The 19,925-nt window shown below is 43.3% G+C and overlaps 2 protein-coding genes across 2 annotated transcripts; both read right to left on the reverse strand.

The window, feature by feature from the left end:
• Positions 1–9,720: 9,720 nt before the first annotated feature.
• LOC100659804 (olfactory receptor 1K1) lies at positions 9,721–10,671 on the reverse strand. The gene has a single exon (XM_003407456.3). It carries the CDS (start codon positions 10,669–10,671, stop codon positions 9,721–9,723), a length of 951 nt encoding a protein of 316 aa, XP_003407504.2.
• A 3,106-nt stretch (positions 10,672–13,777) lies between these two features.
• On the reverse strand, positions 13,778–15,411 carry LOC100660087 (olfactory receptor 5C1). The gene is given in 2 exon segments (XM_010587654.3): positions 13,778–14,376; positions 14,378–15,411. Coding segments are annotated over 2 exon segments (960 nt in total). The 5' UTR covers positions 15,151–15,411; the 3' UTR covers positions 13,778–14,189.
• Positions 15,412–19,925: the final 4,514 nt, after the last annotated feature.

Consider the following 19,925-nt stretch of genomic DNA (forward strand, 5'->3'; position numbering starts at 1 on the left):
GAATCTCCTCCAGGCTGCAGCTGTGATCCCTACTGAGGGGTATCCTCTTTCTACCTTGACTCCACAGAGTCCCTTCCAGTGTACTACACCCCTGCTTTCTGCTGTGGGTGACCAAAAAAAAACAAACCCATTGCTGTGGAGTCAATTCTGACTCAGCGATCCTACAGGACAGAGTAGAACTGCCCCATAGGGTTTCCAAGGAGTCCCTGGTAGATTCGAACTGCCAACCTTTTGGTTAGCAGCTGTAGCTCTTAAGCACTATGCCACCAGGGTTTCCCTATGTGTGATAGCGATGGAATAATTAACATGAATTCTAGCTCCATAACCAGATGTGTGACCTTGGACAAGTCTGTTCCTCTTCCTGAGCCTCAGTTTCCCCATTTGTAAAATGAAGGGCTGAATTAGATGATCTCTGAAGACCCTTCAGGTGCTTACATTTTAGGAATCTAGTTTATAAAAATCTACCTTTTACTTAGAAAACTTAAAAACCTTCAGGAAAAGTGAAAGAAGACTACAACTAACACCTATAAACCCTTTACTGAGCTTCAACAATAGTTAATATTTTGCTATATTTGCTGTATCTGTTTTTTATTGAACCATTGAAAGTAGGCTACAGATATCTTGACCTCACACCTAAGAATGTTGCTATATCTCCTAAGAATGTCATTCTCCCTCATAACTACAATGCTATTATCATTCCTAAGAAAATTAAAAATAATTCAATAATTTTCAAAATACAGGTCATATTCAGTTTTCCTACTTGTTCCCAAAATTTATTTAATAAACTTTTTTTTTTTTAAATCCAGGATCCAAACAAGGTTCACGTTGATTTCTTTAAAGCTAGAACAGTCCCCTGCCGTTGTTTTTATGTTTGTTTTTCATATAAGTGGCTTTTTAAACTGTCCAGAACAAATGTCTTACGGAGTTCCCACATTCTGATATCTCTGATTTCTTCATTTCTGGCAATAATGCAACCAGAGGTGGTGTTGCATAGTTCTTACTGTATCAAGTCAGGGGGTACCTGATGCAAGTTCATCGATCCTAAGTTAATCACTTGGTTATGGTGGCGAGTGCCAGATCTCGACATCATAAAATAATTTTCCCCTTTGTCGGTAGTAAGTAATGTATGACGTAGTACTTAGAGACAGTGTGGCTATCCTTTTTCCCAACAACCTTTCACATATTTGTTTTAGCATCCATTGATGATTCTTGCCTGAGCTCAATTATTATATTGGAGTATGCAAAAAGGGTAATTTTCTAACTTTATTATTCATTTTACGTTTATTACTGGCAATCTTCTTCAAAGAATAGCTCTGCCTTCCCTTCTCTCTCTCTCTAAGAATCACTGTGGATTCATAGATTTTTTAAAATTCAATGTCTAATGCCATCATTCTTTTTAATTCTGAAGTTGTCTCAAATTTGGGCAATGGTAACCTTTTGAAGCCAGTTCCTGTGTTCTTTGGACATGACTCATTAGTCTTTGAGTGCTTCCTTTCTTTCTGGCCTAAAATGTACTGGGATCACATAGTACTTTCTGTATTTATGACTTGGAATTAGCCATTTTCCCAAGAAGCTCTGCTTCCTTTTAGTGGAGAATGGGATTTGGAACTGACATCTGGGTGCTAGGTATGCTCATTGATACGGGGGTGCCGTGGTTTCTGGGCCCTTTCAGTGGACAGAGTAGGACACAATACACGTATATATTTAAAAAAACGATTAGTTCATACTGGTACTTCCGCTTCAAACACAAAATTCATTCTTACCTTCTTCCATTCTCCCTCTTCACACAAGGAAAATCAGATGCCCAACATCCATATATTTATAAAATTTAACTATCATCATACACATATAATAGTTTCATAAATCATGTCTTTAGTAACAACTGTAAATTTATGAAGATTTCTTTGTAGTTCCTTTTTTATCCTTAGAGTGTATTCTGCTAAGGATGTACAGAGTACTGAGTTAAAAAAATACGTGAATTAATTATTTTCTGAGTGGTAATCTATTTGTCATAAAAGTATTCATTTGCTCCTGAATAATTCAATTTTGGAGTTGTCTTTTTTTCATTCTTTTTAACTTTTTTGAAAGCCAACACTATATAAAAAGTTATTCTTGGAGAAGTCTCACTTCCATTTTTATTCCCTTCACTCCAAGAAGTTACTTTTGATTGTGAGAATGACCGTAGACAAATTTCTTAGTCTCTCTGAGCTTTAGTCTCTCAAATGAGGGTAAGCGTAGTAACTCTCCCATAGGATTCCTGCAAAGGTCTAACGGGCTCAAGTTTTTAGCACGGTGTGGCACTCAGTATACAGTTCAGAAATGTCATCTGTTTATCTACTACCCATCCTCGACAAAATCCTGATATCCTTGCTAAAATAGGGTCTTATTTAAGACTCTCTGATCCCCCTTGTCAGTCTGGGAAAACCTTATTTATCCTTTAAGACTCAGTTCAAATCTCATGATCTCTATGGAGCATTAATAGGCCTTTACTGTCTCTCCACAAAGAAGCAGTTGTGTTATATAACTGCTCCTATAGATTATGGCAACATTGGTCAAGAAAAGATCTGAGGGGTCAGACTGTTTGGGTTCAAACCCCGGCTCAAGCAAATACAGTCGATTCTTGATATTCGTGGTAGATATGTGCTGACAGAAACCCTGGTAGCATGGTAATTGAGAGCTATGGTTGCTAACGAAAAGGTCGGCAGTTCAAATCCACCAGGCACTCCTTGGAAACTGTATGGGGCAGTTCTACTCTGTCCTGTAGGGTCGCTATGAGTAGAAGTCGCCTTGACAACAGTGGGTTTTATGTGCTAGTAGTCCTGGCGAACCAGCCTCCTTCAACTTCAAGTGGAAATTTTCCCACCACCCACCTGTCAGTGGAGGCTTGTCTGTTGCTGTGATGCCGAACAGGTTTCAGCGGAGCTTCTACACCAAGACAAACTAGGAAAAAAGGCCTGGTGATCTACTTCTGAAAAATTAGCCAGTGAAAACCCTATGGATTACAAAGGTCAGATCCTTTTGTGCATGCGGTCGCCTTGCGTAGGGATGACTCCATGGTAGCGAACAACACCGTATGCGCGTATGTACGCATTTTTGCCCATGTCTGCAAAGAACCACGCCGCAGTGTATTTTTTCTGAATTAGCGAATTTGGAGTCTGTCGATAATGAGGTTTCCTTTTCTCACCTGAACAGTCGCGATAGCAGAGGAGATGAGAGGTTGATGAGTTAAGGCCTGTGGGGCACTTTGCGCTTTGCTTAGCGCATAGAAAGTTATCAGTAAGTTATCTATTGTTGTTATTATTTTATTTTAATGAAAAATTAAAAAGTTTCCCTAAGCGTGAAATGTGGACGTCCTGGTGACTGGAATGACCTTGTCTCACTTTCCTGTAGGGTAACTCCATCTTAAGCGCTTGTAATTGCCAAAATTGAATAGTAAGTATTTGGGGTTTTTTTTTTTTTTTTTTTTTTTTTTGGTTTTTTGAAGTATTTGTTTACACATTAGACTATGAAGTCCTCGGGGGCAGGGACTGTGTCCAGTCATCTCTGACCTCTGATCTGAGTTGACATAAGTAAATGTTTGCTGCTTAAGTGGGGAAAGTCCCTAAGGCTACATGAATATGCTGGGATTCACGGCAGTATATAATGATTTTTCATAATTGGTATGTATCTTTAATCAGAGGTGTGCTACCAATGCTCACTGAAAACCACGTAATGAAAAAAAAAAAAAAAAAACCACTTAATGAGATCAAGCTAAATCCCTAGCCCCGCCAAAAAACCAAAAACCAAACCCAGTGCCGTCGAGTTGATTCCGACTCATAGCGACCCTATAGGACAGAGTAGAACTGCCCCATAGAGTTTCCAAGGAGCGCCTGGCGGATTCCAGCTGCCTACCTTTTGGTTAGCAGTCTTAGCACTTAACCACTAGGTCACCAGGGTTTCTGCAGCCCTGCCAAAGCAAGTGGAAATGCTGGCTGTAACGTGATCTGGCCACAGGGAGGCAGGAGAAGAGAAGGAATTAAAAGTTTTTTTAAAGGAAGCTGGTCCATAGACCCCGATTTGGGGCTGAAGGGTGATATCTAACACCATGTACAAGTAATTTTAGAGCATTTGTTTTTAGTAAAGAGAACTAGAAAGTGCTAAATTCACACACTTTAGATAATGAGTAGCAAAACAAAATGTTATTTGATAAATTTAACATATGTACACTTAACTTTCGTATTACGTTAATTAAGGGTCAGAGAAAAGCTGGCTGAGGAAAAGAGGAATGCAGTGGGTGTCCACAAGGGACAAGATGCTGTGCATTGGGGTAACTGAGGGAGTTGGAGCTAAGTGGTTAAGAGCACATATTTGATGCTCAAACCCCAATTTTCTCATTTATCCCTGATGATGACTTTGTTTCCCCTATGTGTAACCAAAATATATTGAGACTTACTATGTGCCAGACCATTGTTCTAAGCACTTTGTGTGTGTTTTCTTAAACAATTCTCACAATAACCCCAGATAGATATCATTACTCTTATTTTATAGTTAAGCAACTTACCCAAGGTCAATCAGCTAGTAAGTAGTATAGTCAAGACTTAAACCCAGGAACTAGGAGCTCAGAACTCAGATTCTTAATACTGCCTTGGCAGTTTCATCTATGAACAGGGGATAATAATAGTTACTCAAGAGGGCTTTGGAAAGAGACAAGGGGTGCCTGTGCCATGGCTGTTGTTGTTAGATGCTGTCGTGTTGGTTCTGACTCACAGCGACCCTATGTACAACAGAATGAAACACTGCACGGTTCTGCACCATCCACAATCATTGCTGTGTTTGAACCCATTGCTGCAGCCACTGTGTCAGCCTCGTTTAAGGTCTTCCTCTTTTTTGCTGACCCTCTACCAAGCATGATGTCCTCTTCTAGGAGCTGATCCCTGCTGATAACATGTCCAAAGTGTGTGAGATGAAGTCTCGCCATCCTTGCTTCTAAGAATCGTTCAGGCTGTACTTCTTCCGTGTACTCCTACCCATGGTTTGGTGGTCATGAAATTATACTTATTCTTGTTTCCCATGTAGCTCTCCCTCTACCCTCAAAGGCCTCAGGTTTCTGTTACCATCTTGTTACTCCAAATGATTCTCTGTTCTCCTGGAAGCATCTCCAGCCCACCCAGCCCTTCCTCCCTTAGCTCATTTCCTAATTCCAACAAACATTTCCTAACTGTCCCCCCTGGGCCATGCCCTGTGCTTGGTGTTTGGGAGAAATCAGATATCCTCCGCCCTGAAGGAATTCTTAGTGTTGTGTGTGGTGTAGGGAGGAGGGGGAGAGAGGAAGAGACAAAAAAAAAAATAGCAGTCCTGAATGCCGTTGCAGAGGGACATACAGAAGGCTGGGGCTGGGGGGACTCAGGGAGCTGTTAGGGACTCAGGCTGTAGCCCCTTGAGGATTCTGGGCTAAAGGAGAAAAGACAAAACTGGTTGCTAGTAATTTTTATAAAATTAAGAGGGAAGAAAGAAATATGACATCTCAAATATATCTCAAAGACAGTAAGAATCATGGAAACTTCTTCTTCCCAGTGTTCATGTTAGGCTTTTGGTATTCGTCTTTTCCAGAGTCACCTTTCTTACAGCAGTTGTGTTCCTCTGAAGACTTCCCAGCTGGCTCAAACTTTCCAAAGGGAAGGATAATATTTCCCTCTTGGCAATCTCGAGTTGTCTGGTTTTTTAAAAGATGACTTAGGTCCAAGATTCTCTAAGTGTGGCCTGCAGACAACCTGCATCAAAATCACCTAGGATGCTTGTTCATAATGCCCAAAAGTCTAGCCCTCACCCTCACCCCAGACCTACTGATTCTGAAATTTTGGAGGTGTGAGTGGAATATGCATCTGACATAAGCATCCCAGGTGATTCTGACCCAGGTAAAACAAGAAGGATTTGGGAGGCCAGCAAGATCGTCCTAAATTGATTATCAAGGCCAAGTTCTCAATGCCAGAAGTGCAGGGAGTGGGGGCACTAATAACCCCTAAAAAACCCGTTGCCGTCGAGTTGATTTCGACTCACAGCGACCCTATAGGACAGAGTAGAACTGCCCCATACGGTTTCCAAGGAGCGCCTGGTGGTTTTGAACTGCTGGCCTTTTGGTTAGCAGCTGTAGCTCTTAACCACTTTGCTACTAGGGTTTCCAATACCCTCTAGAGGCCTTTTAAAAATGTCAGAGGATCTGTCAGGTTTGTGACAATGACTGAGATTTACGTAGAAGCGGAGCCTAGGTATGCTAAATACCCTACAATGAACAGGACAATCCTGCCCAACCCAGAACTGTCGTGCCCCATATGTCAGTAGCACAATTAAGTCACGCTGATTAGTAACTAAAAGAAACTCTCTTGATGTCTAGCCACTCAGGCTATTCTGCCATAAATATCTGTCATACTCCTCTTGCCAAATAAAGGTTGGGATAAATTCCAAAGCATTCCTACTTGTTTACAGCATTCTGTGTAACAGTCTTGTTTATGGCACTCTGTAATATTAAAAGCCTTGTGACTCCTGTACTAGCCCTTAAATGTGAGTAGAAATTTTCTAGGTGTAATGGAAGATGTTTTGGGCAGAGAAAATACCTTCTTCCATTTTGCCCCTGACTTCTTACCATGTTATTGTGGCTTCTGAGGTCTGTGGTTACTTGATTTCATGATATGTGTGGTGATGGTCTTGATCATGATTTCACCATCTGTCAGTTTTTCTGTGGTTCTTGGAGAGAGGAAGAGGTAGAGAGGTGGTGTTTGTGTGTGTGTGGTCTGGCAACATGCCAGATTGAAAGCTATTTGACTCATTCTTCAAGTACCCAGTGCCTTTGCCGGTTCCAATTTCCTTTTACATTGGCGAAGTGCTGAAAACATGCCAGTATAGGTTGAATCTGGGTGTGGGAGTGATTACAAAGTCTACAGAGAAGACAGTCAAGACAGGAAAATGAATTTTGATGAAGAGAAAATGGATTGGGGTATGAGATCTGAAAGGGGGACCATGACTTTTACTTTCAGGCACTCCCAGTCCAATGGAAAAAACATGGTTCATACCCTCAAAGATTCTTGGATAGACTGACATAGGATTGAGGGCAGAAGCATGCCCAAAATAAGAATATGCATCCCTAAAAGCAAACAGATAAAGCACATATGCATTTGTAGATAAGCCCTCTAGACATTTAAGGGTCTGGAACATACTGCCCTGGAATAAAAGGCAAATATCGGGGATAGTTATGGGCACTACATCAGTTTGCTATCACTGTGTAACAAACCACCATAAAACTCAGTGCCTTAAAACGTGAATCATTTATTATAGCTAATGTGTCAGCCAAGCTGGGGCTTGGCTGATCTTGGCTAGACTTGCTCTTGTATCTACAGGTCAGCTGGGACTCTGCTCTAGGTTGAGTTTGGCAGGGTCACCTTGGCTGGAGCATCTCCGCTCCACAAATCCCTCGTACCCCTCTTGGGGCCAGTGGGCTAGTTGGGCGTGCCCTTCTCCTGGCAATGAAAGAAATGTAAGCTTAACCTCACAGGTACATTTACTTGGTACTCTGCATGTGTTATGCTTGCTAATATTCCACCGGCTAAAATTAGTCACGTGGTTGAGCCCAGTGTCAAATACATGGCCAAAGGGTACTGAGTTTTTGTTTAGGGTAATGTAAAGCATTTGGGAATTGGTAGTGGCGATGGTAGCACAACTTGGTGAATGTAATTGATGTCACCAAATTGTACACTTAAAAACTGTAAAGATGGTAAATTTCTTGTTATACATATTTCACCACAATAAATTTTTTTTTAAAAGAATAAAAGTTACATGCCTACAGGCATAGATTCAGGGATGGATGACAAATTGGGTTCATTAATGTAATCCAGCATACTGCTCCATGAGTTTTCCTCAACTCTCCCTTCCCTCTCAATCTCAAGTCATTGCTCCCTCTTTGATGCTTCTTTGAACCTCTCTCTTCTGGCTTTGATCATAATCCGTGTTGCTGTAGTGTATGTACATATGAGGACAACGACTGTGTCTATAATGCTCGCACTGAGTACAGGGCCTGGTACCCAGTAAATGCTAGCTAGTAAATGAGAGAGAGAAGAAAGTAAAAGGGAAGAAAGCAGGAACGTAAATGGCAAAAAAAAAGAGAAAACAAGATAGGCACTTGGGGGACCAGGCAGTGGCAGGCCTGTCTGGGGGAGCTGGAAGCTCTGTGGTGACCCAGCTTTAGTACCGCTGCAGCTTCCCTGTCTCTGAAGGCAGGAGGGGTACAGGTTTCTGGAAGAGAAACATGGATAGAGAAGTTCCCACCTCACAAACCTGTTTGATAAAAACTCGGGCACACCTTAAAGGTATTTCAAGTCCCCAAACTTGCCCCAACTTGAGATTTCTGCCTGCAAGTCCTTCCACTGAGGCCCTAAAACCTGGGGGCTGAATTCTGTGAGATCCAGTTAAAATGTACCTGAGCACTCTAAGTAGCATAAGAACTTGTTCTGGCTCTGCTGTCAATTAGCTGTTGAACCTTGAGCCTCAGTTTCTTCATTCCTAAAATGACAATCAGAACATCCATGCTTTTTGTGGGTAAGAAAAGGGAATTACTGGCATATGATAACTTATAAAATGCTTCTTGAATCTGCTCCTAATGTGTATGCCCTCTCACCTTTTCTCTGCTTTCCAATTTTTTTAAGACTGTGCACGCCCAGGACATGTCCCTTCCACAGAATGCCAGGTGTTATTATAAAAAACAAATACAAGAACAAAGAATAAGAAAAATGGACTGCTTCTACATGATTGTTAGCACAAAAATATAATCATTGATTCGTCTCGGGTGTCCAGAGTGCCTCTTAAGTCCCAGGGTCTCTGTTCTGTGGAGAGTCGACCCTTCACGCATGGGTATGTGAACTTTTATTCCTGTTCCAGACAGCTGAGGAGTAAACGTTCATTTTTTTGAGAACACATGGCCAAGTGATGGGAAATGCAGTGCCAGCCCTCACAATGTAGGTCCTAGGAATGCACACCCTCCCACACAGCTCCAAGTCCTGAATTATTGTTCTTGTTGTTAGCCTTCATCCAGCTGGCCTCCGACTCATGGTGACCCCATACACAATGGAATGAAGGCTGCCTGGATCAAACTCTGTGGAGAGTTTTCATTGGCTGATTTGCAGAAGTAGATCACCAGGCTTTTCTTCCTTAAGTCCTTGTTGTTGTTAGTTGCCATTAAGTTGATTCCAACTCATGGTGACCCATGTGTGCAGAGTATAACTATAGAGTTTTCAAGGCTGTGACTTTTCAGAAGTAGATCACCAAGCAAGTCTTCCAAGGCACTTCTGGATGGGTTTGAACAGCCAACCTTTTGGCTAGTAGTCGAGGAATTAACCACTGGCACCACCCAGGGACTCCTCCCTAAGTCCTTAGAAAATAACAAGGTAATCTAAATACCTGGAATGGACTGTTAGAAGAGGGCATGATGTTGCAGAAAGGGCCCAGGTTTGCCATCTAAGAATCGTGTGAACTTGGGAAAGCCACTTCTCTTTAAGCTCATTTCCTCTTCTGAAAAACAGGATCATACGGTATGCTTCAAAGGTTGTTGTGAGAATAAAAGAAGATCAGGCAAGGATCTGCTTCATATTAGATGTTCAGAAAATGGTAACTGTTAATACAATTTTTTTTTTTTTTTTAAGCACAGACTAGCTGTTCACATTCATGATACAGTCTGTCCTTGCTGGAGTCCAGCTCTCAGAAGTCACTAGCCAAGATCCTTTGCTTAGGGAGAAGGGATCGGAGCGCCCCCTGTACATCACGATTCCGAAGGCTGTAGATGACAGGGTTCAGCATGGGTGTGACTATAGTGTACATGACAGTGGCCACGCGACCCCGCTGTGCCTCATATCGGGATGTGGGCTGGAAATAGACCGCAATGACTGTCCCATAGAAGAGGCCTACCAGAACCAGGTGGGAGCCACAGGTGGACACAGCCCGGAGCCTCCCAGAGGCTGAGGGCAGCTGGATAATAGCAGCTGCAATGGCCCCATAAGAGGTGAGAATGAGCAAGAAGGGAGTAACCACCACTGCAGCACCCTCAGTGAAGATGAGCAACTGGATGTGGCGGGTGTCAGAGCATGAGAGCCTTAAGAGAGGCTGGTGGTCACAGAAGAAGTGGGGCACTTGATGGGAGGCACAGAAAGACAGGCGGGCCATAAGCAGGATATGCAGGAGAGAGTGGACATGGGATATGACCCATGCAGTCCCCACCAGGGCTGTGCACGTGGTCCGGGACATCCTCGTGGCATAGTGGAGGGAGTGCCGGATGGCCACGTAGCGGTCATAGGCCATGGCAGCCAGGAGGCAGCTGTCAGTTACACCCAGGGCAAAGAAGAAGTACATTTGGGTCAGGCAGCCAGCCAGGGAGATGGAGCGGTCATGGGCCAGCAAGTTGGCCAACATCTTGGGCACAGTGACAGAGGTAAAGCAGAGGTCAGCAAAGGACAGATGGGCCAGCAGGAAGTACATGGGTGCATGAAGGGCTGGACTGGCCAGAATGGCGGCCACAATGAGTCCATTTCCCAGGATGCCTGCCACATACAAGACCAAGAACAGCACAAAGAGGGGCCACCGCTGTCCAGGACTTGTCATCAGTCCCAATAGGATGAATGGGGCTCCCTCTGAAGACTTGTTGGCAGCATCCATGGCCAGGTGTTTCTTTGCCCAGAACCCCAGGGTTCCTTTCTACTGATGGGTCATCTCCCCAGTGTCTAAGGAGAAAGGTGAGGGGCAACTACATTGCTCAAGGCTTCTTGACCATAAAAAAATCATAGATTTGAAGTCAGACAGACCTGGATTTAAATACTGGTTCTGCACTGTGGCCAAATCACTTTACATCTCGGAACCATTATCCTCTCTGGGTCTTAGGTTCCCCATCTATAGAATGAGAAGATTGATCTAGGTGATCTTCAGGGTAATTTCCAAGTTTGATACTTTGTGATTTTAAGCAACAAACAAACAAAAAACAGAACAAAAGAATCTGGATGATTCCCCATATCTCTGGAAACCTTTTCTCGTGAAATCAAACACTCAACTGAGCACAAAGCAAATGCACACCCCTTTGTCAGAAACTCACGTGAACAGACAGACACACCTGCCAAAGGCAGAGACTTAACTCCTAAGGACAGAGACAAATTGTTTCAATGCCTTCATTTTTTCTGTATGAATCCCATTGCAGAAATCTTGAACAGTGCTCCAAGAGGTGGTCTTAAAAGGGATGGGATTTTACAGAATAGGTTTGGGGGCTTTGCTGTGGTCTATATTGAGGCTGTCACTTCAGGGGAATGACCCCGCTAATTTTTTTCCTTGTCATTCTCTATTAAAAGAATTAAAAAATCAAGCGAAGGATCTCCCTACTCTAGTATTTTCCTTTCTTTCCTCAATTGGTTAAGAAGAATCTCTTGGCTTTTGCTCTGTAGAGCACCTTTGCTCTGACTCCTATCATGTTCCACCTTCCAGGAGTGGGTAAGAGAGAGGGGGAAAGCCTGTTTATAAAATTGCTTTTGGAAACTGAACCAGTTCTTACCCATGTCTAAGTTGGTCCCAATAAACATTCAGATTTACTGAGCTGTTTGCAGGGACAGTCATGTAGTCACAAACACACAAGTGCAGGCATGCAGGTATGTGTAGCTCAAGCCAGTCTCTGCAAACACACAGGCATGATCAATCCTATGCAGAAATGTGGACCCAGCACATGTATTCACACCTAAGTTGGCACACAGAGAAGAATAACCACAGAGACTACAGACCTAGATAATCGTGCACAGAAATACATGATCAAATGCAATCACACATTGCACTGAGGCCAGAGGGTGACAGTCATTCACATACTCATTATTCGTGGAGGCATGTAGCACCATGCACAGCTACTGTGACCATTATTCACATCCATGCTTCCATTGGCTACCTACTCTGCGATAAGGTGCCCGGTCACACCAAGCACATCACTGATCACACATTCACATCCTCATGCACAGTCTCAGGGCCCCACAGCTCACACCTTCTCACACATGGCTACACTCACATATGTTCATGAAGGATCACAGCAGAGATGCACTACTCTAGAGAAGCACATCCACATACACACTGGTCCTGCCACAGTGATACCATCATGCAGTGATAGTGATGCACAATCACAACCTCACATGAAACACACATGCTCTCGTACTTACACGTTTGACTCATGCATACAGTCGTACACATTAAGACAGATCTGCACACTCTGCGGCCTGGCCCCTTGCCCCCCTAGTGTGCCCTCTGGCCTCTCCACATCACTGGAGAGCACAGCAGCTGGAGCCCAGGTATATCCTGTTACTAGAGGGTCTGAGGATGGAGTTATTGGCCATTTATGGGGTTTGGGACCTTGTGAGCACCTTCGTCTCTCTCCAAAGGCAACCCCTCCCCAGGCCTTCATCCTTGGGGCAGGAAGCAGCTCAACCTTGGGACTTGTTATTCTTTTTCTCTAGGGCCCAGTTTGATGGGGGCAGGGATGGTTGGCAGCTGCCTCCAACTCTGGGGACTAGTTTGTCTGGTATAGGACAGACACTTAGGAGCCCCAAGCATGGTGAAGCTGCTGCTCCCCAGTCCCTGTCTTATGGAGGGCCAGACAGAAGCATCTGATTGACACCTGGATCCCAAGCAGAGTTTGGATTCTCCAGGGTTTACAGGATTAGCTTCTGGGGCCAACCCTTTTATCCCCTCAGCTGTTGCCTTATGGCTTCTTATAGGAAGTGTAGGAGTGTAGGAGGGATTGTGCCTGTGGTGGCTGGTGATGTGAGTGGTGTGAGTGTGTGTGTGTCTGAAAGTGTGTGTAGCATCGTATGTCTGGGTGTGGAGAGAGTGATTGTGTCTCTGTGCAACTGTTTATGGCTGTGAGCTCATGTCTGAGTGTGCAGCTGTATCTGAGCCTCTATGAGAATGTTGCTTTGTGCATGAATATTTCTGATAGGAGACTGGGTCTGTGTTTGAGGCAGTATGTGTTGCTTGGTGTGTTTCGTGGCCTGAGAGAATTTTGCCTCTTTTTAGCTCTCCGGGTGGGAATGGATTTGCATAATTCATTGTCAGAACAATCATAAAGGAGGACTTTAAACATGTGAACGTTCAAAGATTCTCTATTGTCTTTTGAATAAAGTCCAGATTCTCCTACCTGATATCTAAGCCACAGGGTATCCTTTCCATCCCCTGATCTCCAGTCCTCAGACTTCTTTTCACTTCTCCATTTCACTCCAGTTAAATTGGTGTCCTTAGAGTCTCCTGCATGCACCAAGCTAATTTTACTTCTCTGTGCTTTTGTCCACCTGTCCTTCCCTCTAAAATGCCCTTTTCTGCTTATTGGAACCCAACTCATGTTTCAGGGCCTGACTCATTTTGTGTAATAAGTGCTCCAAATCAAATCCTCAGGCTTCTCCACCCCAAACCTGCTCCTGGCCTGATTTTCTGTCTTGTCAAATGGTGCTTATGGAGGTATAAAAGGGAAATACCTTATCAGAATTGGGCAACCTCTACTGGGCATCTCATTTTAAGGGCAAGAATCTGTTTCTCTTCTTTCATTCTCCAGATTGGGCTATGTTATTGTCTTCCAATCCTTCTCCCTCTCCTTTTGTTTGTTCGCTATCTATTAAACATGCCTGACGTAGTCACTTGCAACCTCGCCTTTCCTCTAGTTGATTTGTAGGTTTTATGTAATTATTGCGTCTAGCTGATCCACTGAAGTAACCATGCGGACAGATACATGGTGTGAGATCAAGGAGAGCAGGAGCAGACTCGTTGGCCAAGAACCCTAAAAAGGACAAGAATCTAGGAACATTTGGAGTCATTACCACTCTAACCTGGTATTTCTGGGGATCAACCTGTATAAGTACCGGTGGCCAATAAACCATCTGTTGATTCACCAGGTAACATTTAGGAACTTTTATGTTTTGAACATTGGGGAACCTAAGGCAGCTCAGTAGCAACATTAACCTTGTCTTGGTATTGGTTCTAGGTCTAGCCACTTCTGCCTCCATTATGTATGCTTCCCTTTTCTCCTCCTTTGTAGTCCCTTAAACAATGACAAGAGACACACAAGCCAGAGGAACATCCGTTTTTACCAACAGTGCTAGGGGCCTGAAAGAGCATGCTCCTCACCTCTTCACAGTCAGTCCTAACCACACCCCCCAGACCTTTCATGAGTGCCCCGGCTCTGTACAACAGAATCGGCTCCGGGTCCTCCTGAGGGCCTCCTTCACCTCCTTGTTACGGAGGCTGTAGATGAGCGGGTTGAGAGCTGGAATGACGAGGGTGTAGAACACAGATGCCATCTTGTCAGTGTCCAGGGCATAGCTGGAGATGGGACGTAGGTACATAAAAATGAGTCCCATAGAGCATAGCCACAGCTGTGAGGTGGGACCCACAGGTAGAGGCTGCTCGTCGGCGGCCCTCTGCTGAATGCATGCGGATCACAGCCCCAGCAATGAAGCCATAGGACACAGCAATAGCCAGTATTGTGGCCATCTGGATGAAGCCACAGATGGCAAAGAGGAGGAGTTCATTGAGACTGGTGTCATTGCATGAGATGGCCAGCAGTGGAGGGATATTGCAGAAGAAGCTGTTGATCTCACGGGAGTGGCAGAAGCTCAGGCGGAAGGTGAAGGTTGTATGGACAAAGGCACTCACTGCTCCTCCCAGGCCTGATGCTCCCAGCAAGGCCAGGCATAGATGCCTTGACATGGCTGTTGTATAGAGAAGAGGGTTTCTGATGGCTACATAGCGGTCATAGGCCATGGCTGCCAGGAGGCAGCACTCAGCATCAGCCAGACCTGCAAATACAAACATCTGGAGGGCGCAGGCTGCGTAAGGGATGGTGGCACGGGGCAGTAGCAGGTCCACTAGCATCTTGGGGCCAATGGCTGAGGAATAGCAGGCATCCAACAGAGAGAGGTTGGCCAGGAAGAAGTACATAGGCATGTGGAGCCGGGCATCCACGCAGATTAGCAGCACCATGCCCATGTTTCCTAGCAGGCTCACTAGGTAGACAGTCAGGAAGATCAGGAAAAGGGTAATGCGCAGGTCCCAGCGATCTGTGATGCCCAGGAGGATGAATTCAGCAGGCACAACCCTGGCCCCTGTGAGGTTCTCTGGGGTCATCCTGGTGGACAGAGACTGAAGTGGACAAAGCAAAAGGTAGATGAGAGAAAGGTCATGACTTTGCACTGGCAGTCAGGTAGACTTGGGTTTTAGTCTTACCTGTGTCACAAAATTACTGAATAACCTTGGACAAGCCCTTTAACATCTCAAAACCTTAGCTTCTAGCTGCAAAGTGACTAGAATTTAATCTTCATGAGGTTAGGAGTCTTGTCTGTCTTATTTACTATTGTATCCACAGTATGGAGGACATTGCCTAGCACATAGTAGGTGCTCAATCAATATTTGTTAAATAAGTGAATGATGAATGGGATGATATTTTGTGTCTGGCCAAGGATTAAAAACTCCATGACTCTATATGGATTTTCCTCTTTAGTTTCTCGGGGAGGAAAAGAGACTAAGTGGAGTGGGCAGAAAGCATCTCTTCAATCCAAAGGGTAACTAGCTATGGGTCTTGAAGTTTGCTGGGAGGACACCTTCCCGTTGGAGTCAGACCTGGAAAAGGAGAATGCAGGAGTGGCTTGGTGTTTTGGGGAGAGAGTGAGGAGTGGAAAGAATGTATGATTTGAATGTCTCTCTGAGCTTAATTTTCTTATCCTTACAATAGGAATAAAAAGCTTGCAGATTTTTTTTTTTGGCAAGGATTCAACGATATAATGCATGTAAAGTATTTTGTACAGGGCCTGGCACAAAACAGGCATTTAATAAAAATCTAATGAATTGAATTGAACTAGATGCCCTGCCTCAAAACTGGAAGGAAACAATTTTAAGGCAATCAAGAGTAGTGTAACTCCCAGAAAATGCAATGTTGCTTCATAGTCCCTCTACTTAGAACCTGTTTCTTCTTTCTGTGTTTGCTGGATGCTATCTCCAATGTGTAGCATTCCTGATCTACCTAAAGAAAACTTGTCCTTGTTTGTGCCCTACTGTACTGAAGCACATATCTATTACAGCACTTCATCACTCTATTGCAAATATTTTTTATATATCTATTTCCTTCATAAGGAACCTTGGTGGATGCAGTGGTTAAAGTGCATGGCTGCTAACTGAAAGGTCAGCGATTCAAACCCACCAGTTGCTGCATGGGAGACAGATGTGGCAGTCTGCTTCCGTAAAGGTTACAGCCTTGGAAACCCTATGGGCCAGTTCTATTCTGTCTTATAGGGTCACTGTGAGTTGGAATTCGACTCAAAGGCAATAAGTTTGGTTTGGGTTTTTATATCCTTTGTGGTCCCTGAACTCTTTGATTCAGCAAACATATATTGAGTATTACTATGTGTTAAGAATAGTCCTGCAATTCATTTTTATTCCTATAGGGTTTGGTATGTAATCAGTGTGGTATATATACTGTCATCATACTGATTACACACCAGGCCCTACAGATACAAAAAAATGAATTGCAGGACTATTTTTTCACCATATTTATTCATGCTGTATGCTGCGCAAATGATCCGAGAAACTGAACTAAATGAAGAATGGCATCAGGATTGGAGGAAGGCTTATTAACAACCTGTGTTATGCAGATGACACAACCCTGCTTGCTGAAAGTGAAGAGGACTTGAAGCACTTAATGAAGAAGTTCAAACACTACAGCCTTCAGTATGGATTATACCTCAACATGAGGAAAACAAAAATCCTTGAAACTGGAGCAATAAGCAACATAATGATAAATGGAGAAAAGACTGGAGTTGTCAAGGATTTCATTTTACTTAAATCCACAATCAACACCCATGGAAGCGGCAGTCAAGAAATTAAATGAAGCACTGCATTGGGCAAATCTGCTGCAAAGACCTTTCTAAAGGGTTGAAAAGCAAAGACGTCACCTTGAAGACTAAGGTTTGCCTGACCCAAGCCATGGTGTTTTCAATTGCCTCATATGCATGTGAAAGCTGGATAATGAATAAGGAAGACCAAAGAATTAATGCCTTTGAATTATGGTGTTGGTGAAGAATATTGCATATATCCTGTGTCATGGATTGAATTGTGTCCCCCCCAAATATGTGTCAACTTGGTTAGGCCATGATTCCCAGTATTGTGTGGTTGTCCTCCATTTCGTGATTGTAATTTTCCTATGTATTGTAAATCCTAATCTCTGCCTGTGGTTAATGAGGCAAGATTAGATTATGTTAAAGAGGATTAAGCTGGGATTGTAACACCCCTACTAAGGTCACATCCCTGATCCAATGTAAAGGGAGTTTTCCTGGGGTGTGGCCTGTATCACCTTTTATCTTAAAAAAGATCAAAGGAAAGGGAAGGGAGCAGAGAGTTGGCGGAACCTCATACCACCTAGAGAGCGGTGCCAGGAGCAGGGCTTGTCCTTTAGATCTGAGGTTCCAGTGCTGAGAAGCTTCTAGATCGGGGAAGACTAATGACAGGGATCTTCCTCTAGAGCCGACAGAGAGAAAGACTTCTCCTGGAGTTGATGCCCTGAATTTGGACTTGAAGCCTACTAGACTGTGAGAGAATAAACTTCTCTTTGTTGAAACCATCCACTTGTGATATTTCTGTTATAGTAGCACTAGATGACTAAGACACCATGGACTGCCAAAAGAATGAATAAATCTGTCTTAGAAGAAGTACAGCCAGAATGGTCCTTAGAGGGAGGATGGTGAGGCTATGTCTCACATATTTTGGACATCTTATCAGGAGAGATCAGTCCCTGGTGAAGGACATCGTGCTTGGTAAAGCAGAGGGTCAGCGAAAAAGAGGAAGATCCTCAACAAGATTGATTGACACAGTGACTGCAACAATGGGCTCAAGTATAACAATTGTAAGGATGGCGCAGGACCAGGCAGTGTTTCGTTCTGTTGTACATAGGGCTGCTATAAGTCAGAACCAACTCAATGGCACCTAACAACAAAATGTAATCAGTGCTTGATAAATATTAGTGGAATGTATGAAACAGTGAAAAGAGTACGCACTTTAGCCCGTAGCATACCCACTTTCTAGTGTATAACTTGGAGCAAGTCACTTCACTTCTTTCAGCTTCAGTTTTCTCACTGTAAGGTGAGAAATATAATATATGAGTTGGCGGGAGGTTCTAAGAGGCAATAGGTGTGCAGTATAGGGCCTGGAGCTGAGTAAGTGTTCTTTCCCCTTCTTTTAAGAGATGTTTGGATGTTTTGCAACATACCTTTACCTGATGAGGATGATAAAGATCTTCCTACAAAGCAGCAGTTTGGATGAAAGAGTTTGAGGATATCACATGTTGGTGGGAATGTAAATCAGGACAGTTGGAGAACAATTTGGCAGTTAATTACTCAAAACTGTGCATACACTCATAATTCCCCTTCTTGGTGTTTACCTCTGAAGACTCTTACACATATACACAAGGAGACATACACAAGGGTGTACACTCCTGGACTGTTTGTAATAGAAACATTAGCCAAAATCAATGTTTATGAATAGGCTCATGGCACTTCAACAGGAATGGATTCAATCTATACGTATCAATATGGAGAAATCTCAAAAACATGTTGAGATAAAAAAGCAATTTGCATAAAAATATATAGATTAATGAAAAAAACACAAAATAATGATATCTGTTTTCTATGTATATGTACATACATAAAACATACTGCTGGTTGTTTCAGTCAAGGATGAGGGTCCCAGCTAAATGACCCCAGGACATCTCAGATGGTCTCATCACCTTTATCCACTTCCCATGTCCAGGGCTAATCCTTCCTATTTTTTAAGACTCAGCTCAGGGGTCATCTCTCCCAGGAAGCCTTATCTGAACACCCCACTCTTCAACCTTTTGTGTTGGAACCTCACTCACTTGGCTTTCTGTATAATAGCCCTACTATTTTGTTTCATAATTACCTGTCTAAGAGTTTGTCTCCCCTCATCCAATTGAGCAACTTGAGGTCTGGATCATTTCTAATTCATCCATGTATTCTTCAGGATACACAATTTTAAGTATCTTCACCTTTTCCTTGGTGGGGTCACTGGTGGAGGTCATATGACCTCTAGAGATAGAGGAAACTGTGGGATCCACTCAACTACATGTTCCCTGTGAATATAGTCTCCTGGCCAGCTGAACTTCTGTATCCAGAACCCAGCTGGTGGCCAATCCCTTGTGTGTTTCAGTCTTTTCACATGGAAAGCAAACACCACTCACCTTAACAAAGTGAGAAGCACAGCTGCTTCGATGAGCTCTCCATTTCTCCATCTGTAAAATGGGAACAATGAGACTTTAGGGCTTTTAAGATACTTTGAAATTTTGGGTGCAAGGATCCCAAAACTTTAGTTAAGTAGGTATTATGAAATGTGTGTGTGACTGTAGGCAAAACACACAATTAAATTTCCGTTTACTTTTCTGTCTTGCCTTACTATCCATAAGGAACAATCTTGACATCCTGGGGTTGGAGTGTATAGTTCATTGCAGGGCCTACCACTGAGACTAGGAGGACTGACGTTTTCACAGGAACAGTTTCTGCTTCTCTCTTCAGTGCTAATCAACACTAGAAAGGAACTGGAAGATTGAAGTTTCCTGGACTTTCAGACTCCTGGCTCCATTTAGGCTAAAATTGACTGTAGTGTATTGTCTTTCCTAATTTTTCCAATATCTCTGTTTCTGTCTGACTTCTACCTTCATCTTTCAGCCTCTGGGAGTCTCTGAAGTTTGTCTGTTTATTTGTCTATCTATTATGTATTTATATACGTATATATCTACCATGTATCAGTCTATTAATCTCTAATCTATTCAAAAATATTTATTAACCACCCACTCTATTGAGTGGTTTAAAACCAGGAAAGGTGTGCATCAATGTTGAATC

This window comes from Loxodonta africana, chromosome 9, assembly GCF_030014295.1.
Source record: "Loxodonta africana isolate mLoxAfr1 chromosome 9, mLoxAfr1.hap2, whole genome shotgun sequence".
Lineage (NCBI taxonomy): Eukaryota > Metazoa > Chordata > Mammalia > Proboscidea > Elephantidae > Loxodonta > Loxodonta africana.

What these genes read in the sequence shown, in the direction of transcription:
- LOC100659804 (XM_003407456.3), bottom strand. Translation starts at nt 10,671, where the DNA reads ATGGATGCTGCCAACAAGTCTTCAGAGGGAGCCCCATTCATCCTATTG.